This window comes from Drosophila nasuta, chromosome 3 (genome assembly GCF_023558535.2).
Source record: "Drosophila nasuta strain 15112-1781.00 chromosome 3, ASM2355853v1, whole genome shotgun sequence".
In the NCBI taxonomy this organism is placed as follows: Eukaryota; Metazoa; Arthropoda; class Insecta; order Diptera; family Drosophilidae; genus Drosophila; species Drosophila nasuta.
The window spans coordinates 54,687,119-54,700,727 of NC_083457.1; the positions used below are offsets into that span (position 1 = coordinate 54,687,119).

The 13,609-nt window shown below is 40.9% G+C and overlaps 1 protein-coding gene across 1 annotated transcript in view; it reads left to right on the plus strand.

The window, feature by feature from the left end:
- LOC132794367 (AF4/FMR2 family member lilli) overlaps nucleotides 1-13,609 on the plus strand; it is a 95,835-nt gene that overhangs the window by 64,583 nt on the left and 17,643 nt on the right. The window contains 3 exon segments of the mRNA XM_060804775.1: nucleotides 6,908-7,243; nucleotides 10,181-10,453; nucleotides 12,878-13,609. Coding sequence (XP_060660758.1) covers nucleotides 6,908-7,243; nucleotides 10,181-10,453; nucleotides 12,878-13,609 — 1,341 coding nt within the window.

Sequence of the window (13,609 nt, forward strand, 5' to 3'; positions counted from 1 at the left end):
CTGAATTTAAAATATAGTTTTTTAACATTCTGTACTGCATTTGTTTTTTGGCGTCGCATATGACCCCGTTTCTATATAGGGCATTAAAATGCGTTAAAAATAAAAATGCCAACTTGTTTATTTATTTATTTTTATATTGTTTTTTTGATGTCGCACAAGATGACAGCACCTTTAAGCATGTGTGGCATAATTCGTTGTTGTCTCTTAACGCTTATTTCTTTTTCGACTTGAGTGTTTCCTCTTTTTTTCTGCTGCTTTTGCTGCCGCTGTCAACGCATCTTTCGGTTGCCATAATTCAAGTCTGTCCGTCGGTTGGTTGGTCGGACAATTGGCACGCCATTTGCATAGCTAAACATTAGCTCCTAAATACAAATTTCAGCGATTTTGGCTATGTACTTGTGTTGTGTTTGATTTTGCCTCCGTTTTATTGACATGGCAAAGAACGTGAAAGATTTTCGCTAGTTGTGTGTGCTTTTGATATTTGTCTTCATTTATTTTTATTGATTTTGCTGCTGCTTCTACTCTGCAGCTGATTTATATTGGGGTGTGGCCAAAACGGGCAATTTCATTTTCATTTGCGAAGCCAGTGAATAATCACAATGCAATTTTTTTATGCGCTGTACCTTTTTTTGCCAGCCAGCCAGCTTCCATTTTTGGGTAGTCTGGCATTTTCACGACCTCTGCCAATTTTCGCACACTCTCTTTTGGCTTTTGCAAACGCTTTTCAATTATTTAATTTTCCACTCACGTTCGTTAGTTCGACAAAAATGCTGCGATATAAATCCGGAAAGTGCATCTTCAGCGCGCACTCGACAACGACGACATTCTCACGTTTTCATTGGCATTAAGGTTTAGTTGATCGCCTCCACACATACACATATATATATATATGTATACACTCCTCCTCTGCTGGCATGCTTCATTTGGCCAACTACTCGACGACTGCAGCAGCTGTAGCTGAGGGCGATTGATGACAGAGCGTTAGACTCTTGCTTCAAGTTGAACTCGAAGTCGAAGTCGAAGTAGGAGTTGAAGTTGAAGTTGTTGTTGTTGCTGTTCGGTTCGTCAGGCTTGGCTGCATAAATTCCATTTAAATGGCAAACGAGTCGCATCATCATCTTCATTATGATCATCGTCACGAGACATCTTCAGCTTTAGTTGTGCCATTAATAACAACAACTACTACAGCTACTACTCGCTCAATGTGGGCAGCCCAGTGACACACAAATGTGCCAACAACAGTAAAAATATAAAAAGAGGGCAGTGGCAAAAATAAAAATGAAGAAAAATCAGAAGCATCGGGCAAAACCACATTTAAATGCTGTGCCCCGGCTCTTACGATTCCAGTTGCTTCGCTTGTTCGTTTGTTTGTTTGTTTGGGCAAAACTTTTTGCAGATGCGCAGCAAGTAACTCGTTTCCCCTTCCCCCTCTTCCCATTCGGTGTACTCGTTTTTCCATTGCTAAGCTGACCGGTTTGTGGCCTAAGCCATGTTACAGGCCCACTTGCCGTTTAGGGCCAACACAACGTTTTTTCTATTTCGTTGTTGTGGCTGATGTTGTGCTCACCTGCAACTGACGTTTTAGGTTTACCGTTTTGCAGCAGCCGAAGCTCTGTTATGGCCCCTAAACAACAACTGTTACAACTCGCACTCAAACTCAAACTCGAGCTGCAGCTGCATTTTCATTCATAAAACACACAATGGGCAAAAATGTGCAGAGAGTTTACCGCAGTCTGCATGTTGATACAATCTTTGGCCAGACTTTGAATTTTGCAAATGGGAAAAGTGTTCGTTAAGCACTCGAATTCGTACTTGCACTTGCACTTACTGCTCAATTGCTGCAAGTTGCCACTGGATAAGACTTCGAAAATGGGAAATGGAAATAGAAATAGAAATGGAATGCATACAAAAGTTGAACAAGATCATTAATCAGTTAGTTAGAACAATGCTAGACAAGAGAGGAAATGAAACAAATAAGTTTGCTTCGAATTGTATTTTGCTTTCTTCATTCGCTTCTCATTTTTCACGATTTAAATGAATTCGCTTTGTAATTATGTTATTTTCCACAGCAGCAGCTGGAGTTACATGCGCAGCTTCACAAATTACGCATACGCCATGCTGCCGTGCTCACTAATTTGTGTTCGCTTTTCATGCACTTTCAAATGACAGCTGCTGTGTTGCTGTTGCTGTTGCCGTGTTATGTTCTCGCCTTATTAAGGATAGAGAGAGGATGTGAATGGCTGCAGAGCAGTATTTCGAAATAAATTTCCGGCTGTGTCGTTGATTTGCGAAAACAGAAACCCTCCTTTCACACACCGTGTAGCTTGTGTATTTTGTATCTGACACCAACACGCCACGCTGCAACACTAGCAACAGAGGTAGACAGCGCCGTGGCAATTTCAGTAGTCATATTACATGTCATGGCTCTGACACATACCTGAAGCTATAGCCATGGCTATGGCTATGGCTATGACTATGACTGTTGCTAGCTAGGCACATCCTTTAACACTTCAACACGCTTTCTGTACAATTTCCTGTGCAGCTGTAATCGAATATAGCAAACATTTCTGCACTAATTCCAAATAAGTTTTTGCAGTTAACATATTCTAATTCAGCTTGTTTTGCCGAATATTGCCTTGTTAATTGAATTGACAGCTGACTGGAAATGACCTTTATCCGGCCAATTGCAAATAGCAATTCCATATTGCAGTCTCAGCAAATTGGCTAAAAACACATTTCGGAACCAGCCGACATTGACGACGACACCTTCTCCTCCTCCTCGAATAGACAGACAGACAGTCAGACAGACAGACACCTACTGGAAACGTGATCAGCATCGACCTAGAAAACTTTCTAGCTCACGCCCATTGAGCAATCGAGACACAAAATTCAGAGTCAGAGTTTTGACTCCGAACGGAGGAGGAGAGATAACAACAAAGTTAAACAATCGAGGCGCGCGTGTTGAACAAATTTCAATTTCAATTTCAATTGGCTGCCTTTTCGCCTGCTTGTTGTTGCGTTTAATTGGCATGCGACGCGTCGCGTCGTGCCGTTGGCTAACCAACTTGGCTTGCCATCGAGTCACCCAGTCAGCCAGTCAGCGAGTCAGCTAGTCCAATAGCCGTGTTGTGTTGGCCTGTCGGCTTTTTAAACGTGTGTCGCCAGCGCCCCAAATTTGCCATTGCATTGACCAAAATTGGCGCTTCGTCGACGTCTATTGCGTCAGCAGTGAATAGTGAATAGTGAACACTGAACAGTGAGTGGAAGCGGCAACATACTTGTACTCGTATTCGTACTCGTATATTGAGCAATTGGTCAAATGATTGCTTTTCACTATGTCAGGTTCAAACATGGAACATGCCGCACCACACCGCAGCTGACGCTCAAATGTCTCGACACACACACAACACACAACTGGGAAAGCACAATCTTTTTGGCATAATACTCGATACATTCACGTCATTGTTTATTAATATTCAGTTGATGTAATGCAACTAAATAATTTTGCTTGCCAAATATTTTCGTTGGTCACAGCATTTGTTATTCAATTTACTCTACTAGAATGAACGGAAAGTGTCTCAAACTCGAAACTGATTTTGGTATCGATTTCGATTTCGGTGCGTGTTTCTAGAGCCAAATTGTTGCTCAATGAACTTGTTATTGACAGTAACAATCGTGACATACATTGAAATGCTTCAAAATAGCCAAGCTTCTCGATAATTGATATATTTTCTAGGAATCCAATTTTATGCTTCACTGAAAAGCATCTTATTCTCTTCTTTTTTTTTTTTTGGTTCAATCCATTATCCTACTTTGCTGGCATCTCCTGTAAATTGCTTTATGTCACGCTGTTGTAATACACGCATTTTTTGACACAATATTTCTTAATTTTGGGGCCATCAATCAGCAGATGGAATGCTTGAGTCGAGTGGCACGTTTAAATATAAAGTATACGCAGCGGGTGACGCATATATTTCACAGAGTGAGTGTAATGCATACATTAAATGAAAATTACTTCTATAATAAACATTCAAGTTAATGCCAGAGGTAAATATTCTCTATGTGGATGCAGTCTCTGTTGGCATTTATGAAATTTTGCGCCAACACTCAAGACAAATACTTCAGAGATGCCACTTGAAAACGCAGCGCGCAATTGTTGCAAAAATGAAAAGCGTAAAGTGTTTTGTTGAAAATGTTCCAAAAACAACACATAGAACGCCAGTTGCCAGCGAATGTAAACAAAATTGTGCGCGCCCAAAAACGACGCCGCCGACGACGCAGTCAATAAAACAGCGCCAGATGCCGACAATTGCGTGGAGGATGGTGGGGGGGCACTAGGTAGGCACCGGGGGCAGGGGGAAACATAGGCAGGAAGGCAGGCAGCAGGATAGATTGGTGGAAAAGCTGGAGCACCGTATATAAATTGCAATGGCAGCCGGTTGCTGCTGCTGCATTGCTGCAAATACTCGTATTTGCCATGCAAATAGGTTCGAAACAACAAAATAAAAGAAAGAGAAATGCTCGACTCTAAAGTGCTGTTCGAGTGCAATTAAATGCAAAATATTTAACAATGCAACCGTGCATAAAAATGCGAACGAGAGAGAAAGAATCGCTTGCAGAATTGTCGTTAAATTATGAAAGTATTGGACTGTGGCCCAGCACAATCAATAGTCACGTTAATTGTCTCTGCAATATGAACCTTGTGTGTTTCTGTATGCCTTGTTTTAAGTGGGCACTCCGACTGGGGCACACACAATTCAGAAGAGTCCCAGACGTTATCATGCTGAGAGACTCATTGACTATGACGATGACATCGAGAACGTCGACGACGACGACACATTTCAACATGTTCGACTTCGAGTGCGGCAAAGATGCTCTCTCTATCTCTCTCTCTCTTTGCCTCGTTTTTAACAAGTGCATAATTTGCTGGCATAAGTAACGTCGACATGTCGTAGTTTGTCATATTTCGCTTAGAGTGGAAAAATTCAAATAAAATACGAGCATTTTCATTGGGACTTCAAAATGAATTCACGAAGAATTTTATGTAAATTTAACATGACAATTTGCGCTTTAGTTGTCAGAGCGTTGCAAACCAGAGAATGGCAACATACGAGTACGCACACACATACATACATATATAAATAAATACGAGTACATAAATATTTCATACTGCAACGTGGCGTATGCGCAACGTGCGCGACAATTTGCACGGTGGATTACATCACAGCAAACAGCAAAAAGGGGGGCAACCAGCAGCATCTCGATTCTCGACATGTCATATGGCTTGCATTTAATTAACAAGCTAATTTTTCAAAGCACAAATCGCTGTGGCGTTGCAATGCGGAAGAAGAAGAAGCCGCCGCCTCAATGGAGCCTCGACGGCGACGACGACGACGAAGAGCGAAATACTGCGAACGCGATGCCAAAAATATGAGCACTGACATTTCGACGCATTCGAAACGCTGTTCTATGGCTGATTTAATGAGTTGAGAAATGAGCAACAAGGAGAAATGCAGCCAAAATACTTGCTACAACCAAAAAAAAAAATAAAAATAAAGAAAACAAATACAGTTTATTATTGGATTAAGAAGTGAAATGCTTTTGTTTTTTGCGGCTTTGAAGTGCAAAAGTGTTTCTTTAAATAAATACATTTTATTAACATTTGCTTATTGGCATATTTAAATGGAAAATAAAGAAAATTACGTTGCGGTTTACTTGTTCGTTGAATTTAAACCCTCAATAAATGTGGCATCTTTTGTATTTTAATTTTATAACATCATTTCTGGCTCATTGCTTGTAATATATTTAAACTAATTACGTTTGCCAATGCTTGCTACAATCTGCGTCACTTTTGAAACATGGCTCTGCCTCTTAAATCTTCAAATTAATAGCCATTTCATGTAGACTTCGTTAAGCGCCAGTAACCAACAAACACAACAAAACACAACACAGTACAGCACAGCAGCAATTTTTACAGTAAAACATATTAAAATGCCACTCACACGATAAGCCCCTTTTGCCATTTTTCTCTTTCTCCCCCAATCCCATTTTCAAATGACAAAAAGTTTGCTGACAAAATGGTTGAAACTCTGGTGGGGACTTAGTATTAGGGGAGAGCGAGGGTTATTTAGCTACAATAAGCTGCAAATTTTGCATATTTCATAGATGCTGACAGTACAGTCCTAGTCTGTGTATGTGTGTGTGTGTGTGTGTGTGTGTGTGTGTGTTTGGTGGGTGTTTCGCCTGGGCTCAACGTGTGGTTGTTGGCAGGTAAACCAAGCAAAATAATAGCAGAAATTTATACAAATAAAAATTGCAATTTAAAGCGCGCCCCGTGGCTTCATTTCCCTTCAGTCCTCCCTTGTGTATGTGTGTGTGTGTGTGTTCTGTGCATGTAAGTGTGTCTGTGTGTTGGCTGCCTTTTGTCTGGCCAAGAGCTTAGCGAGCATGCCATAGATACCGCTCGGCCATGGGTTACCTGTGAAAATAAACTTTGTTACATGGATTTCATTTTGCACTTTTATAGCCGGCCAACTGCCAACGAGCAAAGCACATATTAGAGCAGTATTTTGGTGTCGCAACCAAAATGAAATGTGTCACCGAAAAAGAGAATGAATTGCGACTAATAAAAGCGCAGAGTTGTTCTAGAAAAGAAATGTGGAAATCAAAATTTAATTAAATGATTCTTTCTTTAGTAAATCACTCCTCTGAAATGTGTCGTGAATGTGCATTTTATCCAACTGCATATACCCTTCTCTCGTATGTCTGCTTACAGGGTATTTAAACTAATACACTTGATATTTATTTTGTAAATGTAAATACCCAAAATGTTTTCCATACTAATCCAACTTGCCCTCTTTCTCTCTCTCTCTTTCTTTTTCTCTCCCTTGCTCGCCTCTATTTGCAGCACATGGTGGCGCCTTTTGCGGGCGCACCGGCTGGCTTCGCTGCCGCACCTGGACCGGCGGCTGCGGCCGCTGTGGGTGCACCAACAGCAGCAGCAGCAGCGGCGGCCGACAGTCTGTCTCTGGCCGTGACAGCAGCCACGATAAAAAGTGAGCAGCCGGCAGTGGGCATGCAGCTGAAGGCATCGGGCGAGTCCTCGGCCGCTGGCAATGGCAACACAGGAGGAGCCGCCGCAGGAGCGCCAACAGCGGGCTCAACAGCAGTGGCAGTGGCAGCGGCCACCAGCGTTGCCGATGGCGTTGTTGTTAACACGCCGCTGTATATGCAACAACAAAAGGTGAGTTCGCCTTTCATTCCAAACACAATTACATTCGCAACGTTTTTTTTCCCTCGCTCTCTTTGTAACTCCTTTCTAAGTGTGATAGCGTGTGTGTGTGTGTGTGCGGATGTGTGTGTGTGTGCTTTAGTATTTGTGTTTTGGATTGCATTTGTAGCTTTCGTTTTGGTTTTGGCTTTTTGGGTTCGCTTTGCTTTGCTTTGGTTTGGTTCGTTATGTAGTCTTTGGTAGTGCCTATAAGTATGCACAAGCACGCACTCACACACACGCACACACACACACACACATATACACAGCATGGGACATGTTCGTTGCTGTTGCTTTTACATTTTTAATCGCCTGCGTTGCGAACTCAGCTGCAGCAACAACAGTCACATACTGAAACACAAACACATTCGCAATTTTGCATTCATATTTTTTGTAGCATACTTTTAGTTGCTGGTCGAGCACGTCGCATTTGTTTGTTGTTTATGCGCAGCATCCAAAAACGCTAGAGGATGTTTTTTGGCTCAACCAGCTACCCGAGCTCTCTTTTTTTTCTAATTAAAAATATACCACACACGCACACACACACACGCACCTCAACAACGAACGAAAACAAAAACAACCGGAGTTGAAAAAGAAAAGCAAAAGCTACCTGAAAATCAAAGCAATTGAGTTTTCTTTGCAGCAAAGCTTGCCACTCATTTAAATTGTGTGCTGCAAATTAAATGAAAAATGTTCTTAGCTGCAGTTCAAAGTAAATTCAACAAAATTTAATTTGTTTTATTTGCATTTGCATTTGCATTGGCAAATTTGAAGAGCAGGGTCTCTTGATGGAGGCGAACCAAACCAATAATATTATTTGCTTGTGTCTGGCCACACCTCTTATTTGTTATTTCGGCAGGCGCTTATTTGTTTATGAAAATTGATTCGTGCATTTGAATAATTTAACAGATGAGCTCTGCATTTTTCAGCTAAGCTTTTGTGTAACATTTAATTTGTGTGTGACACACACACAATTGTTTGAAATTGTTGTTGTGGTTGTGAACTTTTACCTTGCGAGAGCAAATACTATAATAAACAAATATTTGCTGCTCACTATTGTTGTTTTTGGTTTTGGCTTGGTCATTCACTTATTGTTACTATGTTTGCCTTTTGTAGTTGAAACCTAATTTTATGAAAATATGCAATATTAATACATCCATAAACCAATTTGTTGTGTACAATGTATCAGGCGAACATTTATTTATAATACGCATACTCAACGTTGTCGAGTATTTGAAATGAAACTAACTATTTATAATCTGCTGTCCAGTCCAGTTTTGAAACAAAAAAGCCAGTAAAAATACTTTACATTGTTTTGTGCAATTAGTTAAATTTGGGGAATGTGAAAGAAAACAAATTGTTGAATGCGTCCCGTGGTTCGTATCAAATTGTGACAGCTGGCTATTATAAGCTGATCTCTTGCCATGAATTTCCACACTTTGATTGCACAGTAAATACGGCAATAACTTATCAAATTGAATTAAGCTCTTGCTGGCTTCTTTCTGTCAAATGCAATATTAATTGGCCTGCAACATGGACATGAACTAATAGCTGTCGCAAATAAAACATAAATAATGCATAGACATCAGCTTGCACAGGACATGAGCAGTTGAACAAAATGTGCAGTGCAAATAAAAAACACAGCAAAATATGGCAAAGATAGCACAAAAACAGCAGAACACAGCAAACGAGTTCAGTCCGGTCCACATATGATGGCATTGAAAACACTTCCGTTTGCCATCTGTGAAAACAATGACAAATGCTTGAAGGAACTGAAACAGAAACAGAACTGAAAAACAAAGCTAGAAAAACAATACACGAATTATTCGCTTCGATTAGTTGATGGTTGGTGAATCATATGAGGGACAAAAAACTGGCACATGTCTGCAATAAATATAAACTGTATGTGGTTAGCAAAGCTCTTTCACAAATCTAGTTGGAATGCAAATTTCTAAAATATTACGCATACGCCCCATTAGGTTTTAGGGCCGCAGCTGAATTTAAATATATACCTCAACATACACACTTAATTATTCAACACGTGTTGGTCGCATGATGTATTAACAGATCATTTATCTATTTTACTCTCTATATATATCTATAAATATACATATGTATCTCTCTCTCTCTCTCTACCTACTCTATATATATATCTGGCTCTCTCTCTCTCTCTCACTTATTGTTAGTAAACTTTGCCCCCTCCATTTCGTTTCTGAAATGTCAAGCATTGCTTTAAGTTTTGACAGTTTTGCTGAACTGATTGATGAATTGTTATTGATAAATATATTGATATATTGACTGGTTCATGGAGTAACATGTGTGCAACTTAGTTACATATATATAATATTATAATCCCTGACTTGTAATCGTATGTGGTATGGTTTCTCTTTTATACTACCCAACAAAATACATATATATATATCTATATTATACTTATATTATCCATATATCTTATAGTTGTGTAAGACTGTATAAATAAATATCAAGCAAGTCGACTGTTAAGTCAGTTCTAGTTTTTTGCGCATTTTGTTATATCACCATTTTTGCATTCAACTTAATCATATAATCAACTGTATTTGAGGCATGTTCCAAGATAAGAAACAAGAAACGACAAAAGCAAAAGAAAAGCAACTTAAATGTGACACATGCATCTCCAAATCTGAAGTATACTTTACTTATCTCAACTAGAATAATAATAACGTGTGCTAAGCAACTTTTTCTTGTTGTTGGTGTTGGTTGCCTGTTTTGACCGCCCACCGCCAACCCGTATGCCTATCTTAGTGTCACTCACACACCCCAATACACCAACACACACACACACATTAAACACGCACACAAGCACCGCTATTAAAGCGCCTGTGACGCCAACTAAAACGCAAATCCTTGTTGTTATCCGCAAATTTATCACAGACAAATCTGTCAACACAACAACAACAACAGCAGCAACAAGCAACACAACAACAGACACAGTACAATGGCAGCATCAGCAATGGAGCTGCTGCCGTCGTGCCAGCAACAACTGCCACGACGCTGGTCACGCAACAACAGCAGCAGCAGCAACAACAACAACAACAACAGCAGCAGCCACCCGCATCTCTGACAAATGGACACGCCATGGAGCAACTGCAGCAGCAACAGCAGCAGCAGCAACTACCGCATACCCCACAGAATGTGCTCAGCATTGTGAGTTTGGCCAAGACAACAACAATATAAAAACAGCAGCAAAAAAATTATAATAAAATAAACAGTAAAAGCACACACAAAAAAATCCAAAACAACAACAACAACAGCAGCAGCAACAGCAAGAATGACAACTAGAATAAATGGAAAAACTCTAGAGCAATGCAAACAATTGAAATCTACGTGCCATGAGTTTGGTTTCGGTTTCTTGGGTTTCTCACTCAGCTCAACTCAGTTAGGGTTTATTTTTTTTTGCTTCTAGCTCCCACAGCAGCAGCATCAGCATCAGCTTCGTCGTCCTTCACTCGTTCATTAAGCAGTCGCTGCTACTTAGTCGACGTCGCCGAAACTTTTGCAGCACAATCCCTTTTTCATCTCATTCCGCATTGTCATCACTTTGCTGTCTAGCATAATAATTCTTATGAAAATTGCAATTTCGGTTTTTGTGTTGTTTAAATGAATTAATGAAATTGAATTAGCAGAGCGTGTGAAATCTGCTTTAAGTTTAATGATAATACGAAAACATCGCATAAATATTATATTGAAAAAAGAACCAAAAGAAGAAGGAAGTAAAATATGCTTTAAGTTTAAAGATAATACGAAAATAATTCATAGTATAAATATATATCATATTAAAAATAGAAATACTCTGATTAATTTAAGCTCAACGATTAACTATATTATATATTTAAGCTACAACAAATGAGCTTAAAATTCTTTCAAATACCACAACATTATTCTTGATATCCGCTTCTCTTTGTTTTTCTTCTTTTTTTTTTTTTCCTTACCAAATGCCAACACCTTTCACATTCAAATCAAAACATTTAGCTCAAATTCCTTGGGCGTTGCCTTTTGCATGTAATTCCCCTCGATTTGAGCGAGTTAAAAAGCAAAAGCCTTCTTCGAGTATGCAAATATTTTTTGATCCGGCATCAAAATGCGAACGACCTTTTTGCTGGCAACGGGGAACGCGAGCGTCGCGTGCCTGAGAAAGGCATTTTATAAACTAAAAAGCGTTAAATGTCATTTACTGCAACCCAATCTAAAACCCCAAGTCCTTATTCCTTTAAGCCCAGGCCAGGTCGGGCCTAATGTAATGCCACACCATGATGACACCGCCCCTCCCCTCTAGAACGTCTCTGACCAGTTGCGTTCCACGTTTTTGTTATCGTTGGCCATTTATACGGTGAAAGTTTTTCACGCCATTTCACTGAATACCCCAAAAGAAAATAACCCGAAAATGTGTCCTAAACATGCAATCCAAATGGCACAAAGAATACTTTTGCATGCTAAACAAAAAGAAAAGCAGAGACGCAGAAAAGAAAAGAATTTGTTTAGATTTATGTATCAACAATGCGAGCTTCGAAAATTAAGTTGGCGTCATTTCTATTGCCTACTTTATGGGGCCCGCCTCGAATTTATTTGCCATTACATATTGTTATTGTTATTACTATTGCTGCACTATTGCCCGAGCATTTGCTCGTGTGCGTAAATTGACAATAATACGAAATTATTCAATTCACTAGGAAAGCGAGAGAGAGAGAGATGGAGAGAGAGCGAAGTAGAGAGGGAGAGAGACAATGTGAATAATAGGCAAACATGCCAGTGCATATTCAGTTTTAATAATGCAAAAATACAAATGCAAACATTTCCGCAAGCTCCTCCCAGGGATTTGCAGCCAGTTGAGTTGGGGGAATTGCAGTTGCAGCAGTTGCGCGACAGTTTTATTGCATAAGTCAACAAAAGTCTGTGCCACAAATGTGCCATTGCATTGGTCCAACTGTCTGGCTGTCGGTCTGTCTGTCTGTCTGTCTGTCCGATTGCCTGTCGAATTGTGTGCGCTGTAACTTTTTTATTGGGTCACCCACTCACACACACATGCACACACACACACACCTACACCCAAAGGGCTGCTGTGTGCGTATGTGTAAACTTGTCTGTAAACCACTTGAAAATTGTATTTTCATTTCAATTGTTTATTTATTGCGGCACTTGTTCGCATTCGATTTGCCATGCAGCACAATTGCTGCCACTGCAGCAGCAACCACAACAACAACATGCTCTGTGCTGTTCCGTTCTGCTCTGCATTCGGCCACATTTCAGCAATTTTTAATAATACATACTTGCTGATGCGTATCAACCAAAGCCAGCAGCCAAAGGATTTCATGTTATCAAATTAGTGATAGTTGCAACTGAAATGAGAATATAATTTATGCAAATGAATGCCAAAAGAAGTTTTTAATTAAAATTAAAGCTTAATTCCGAAACTTTCCTTTGTGACAACTTAATCTACTCTTATGTTAAGCAAAACTAACAAAAACAGATCACAGCAAGGAAATTCCTTCATAAGCTTTATTCATTTCGATTTCGATCTGTTTACCGCACTTTACTAATTAATTTTTCAATTCTCTTGCCTCGCCCACACAGTCCACAGTATTGATTGCCAATGAGGCAGCCGAGCCACAGCAGAACTCAGCGTTGCCACATGCTGGCGGTGGCGCCACCGCAGGTGGCACTGCCGGAGCTGGCGGCGGTGGCGGTGGAGGGGGAGTTGGCAGTGGAAGTATTGGTACGCCAAGCTCACCGCTCAGCAGCTCACCGTCCAGCGTTACAGTTGTTGCCGCCACAGCAGCCACACTCAACGGCAACAGCAGCAGCAGCTGCAGCAACAACAACAACACCAGCAACAGCAACGATGGCAATGCATCGGGCAACACATCACCAATTGCCAGCGGCGAGCCGCTGCTACAAACACCACCAGCCGCGCAGCAACAGCAGCAGCAACAACAACAACAACAACAGCAGCAGCAGCAGCAACAACAGCCAACACTCAATATATGCAGCAGTCCAACAGCAGGCACCTCGGTGACAGCCAGCTCGATAGCAGCGGGCGCCTTGGCAGCAACCAGCAGCAACAGCATCTCGACAGGATTGCTGCCGACCACCGGGCTGGATAGTAATGCCAATTGCGGCGTTGCAGCTGCAGCTGCAGCTGTTGCCGCCAGCACATCGCAGGTGTTGGCGCATCTGAGTGGGGCAAGTGGCATCATGACTGCCGCGGTGCAGTCCCCGAATGTGGTAACTAGTCTGAGCAGCGCTCTAGTCCCAGCCCAGCCCGTCTCATCGGTGGCAGCTGCCGTTGCTGCTGCCGCCTCGTTG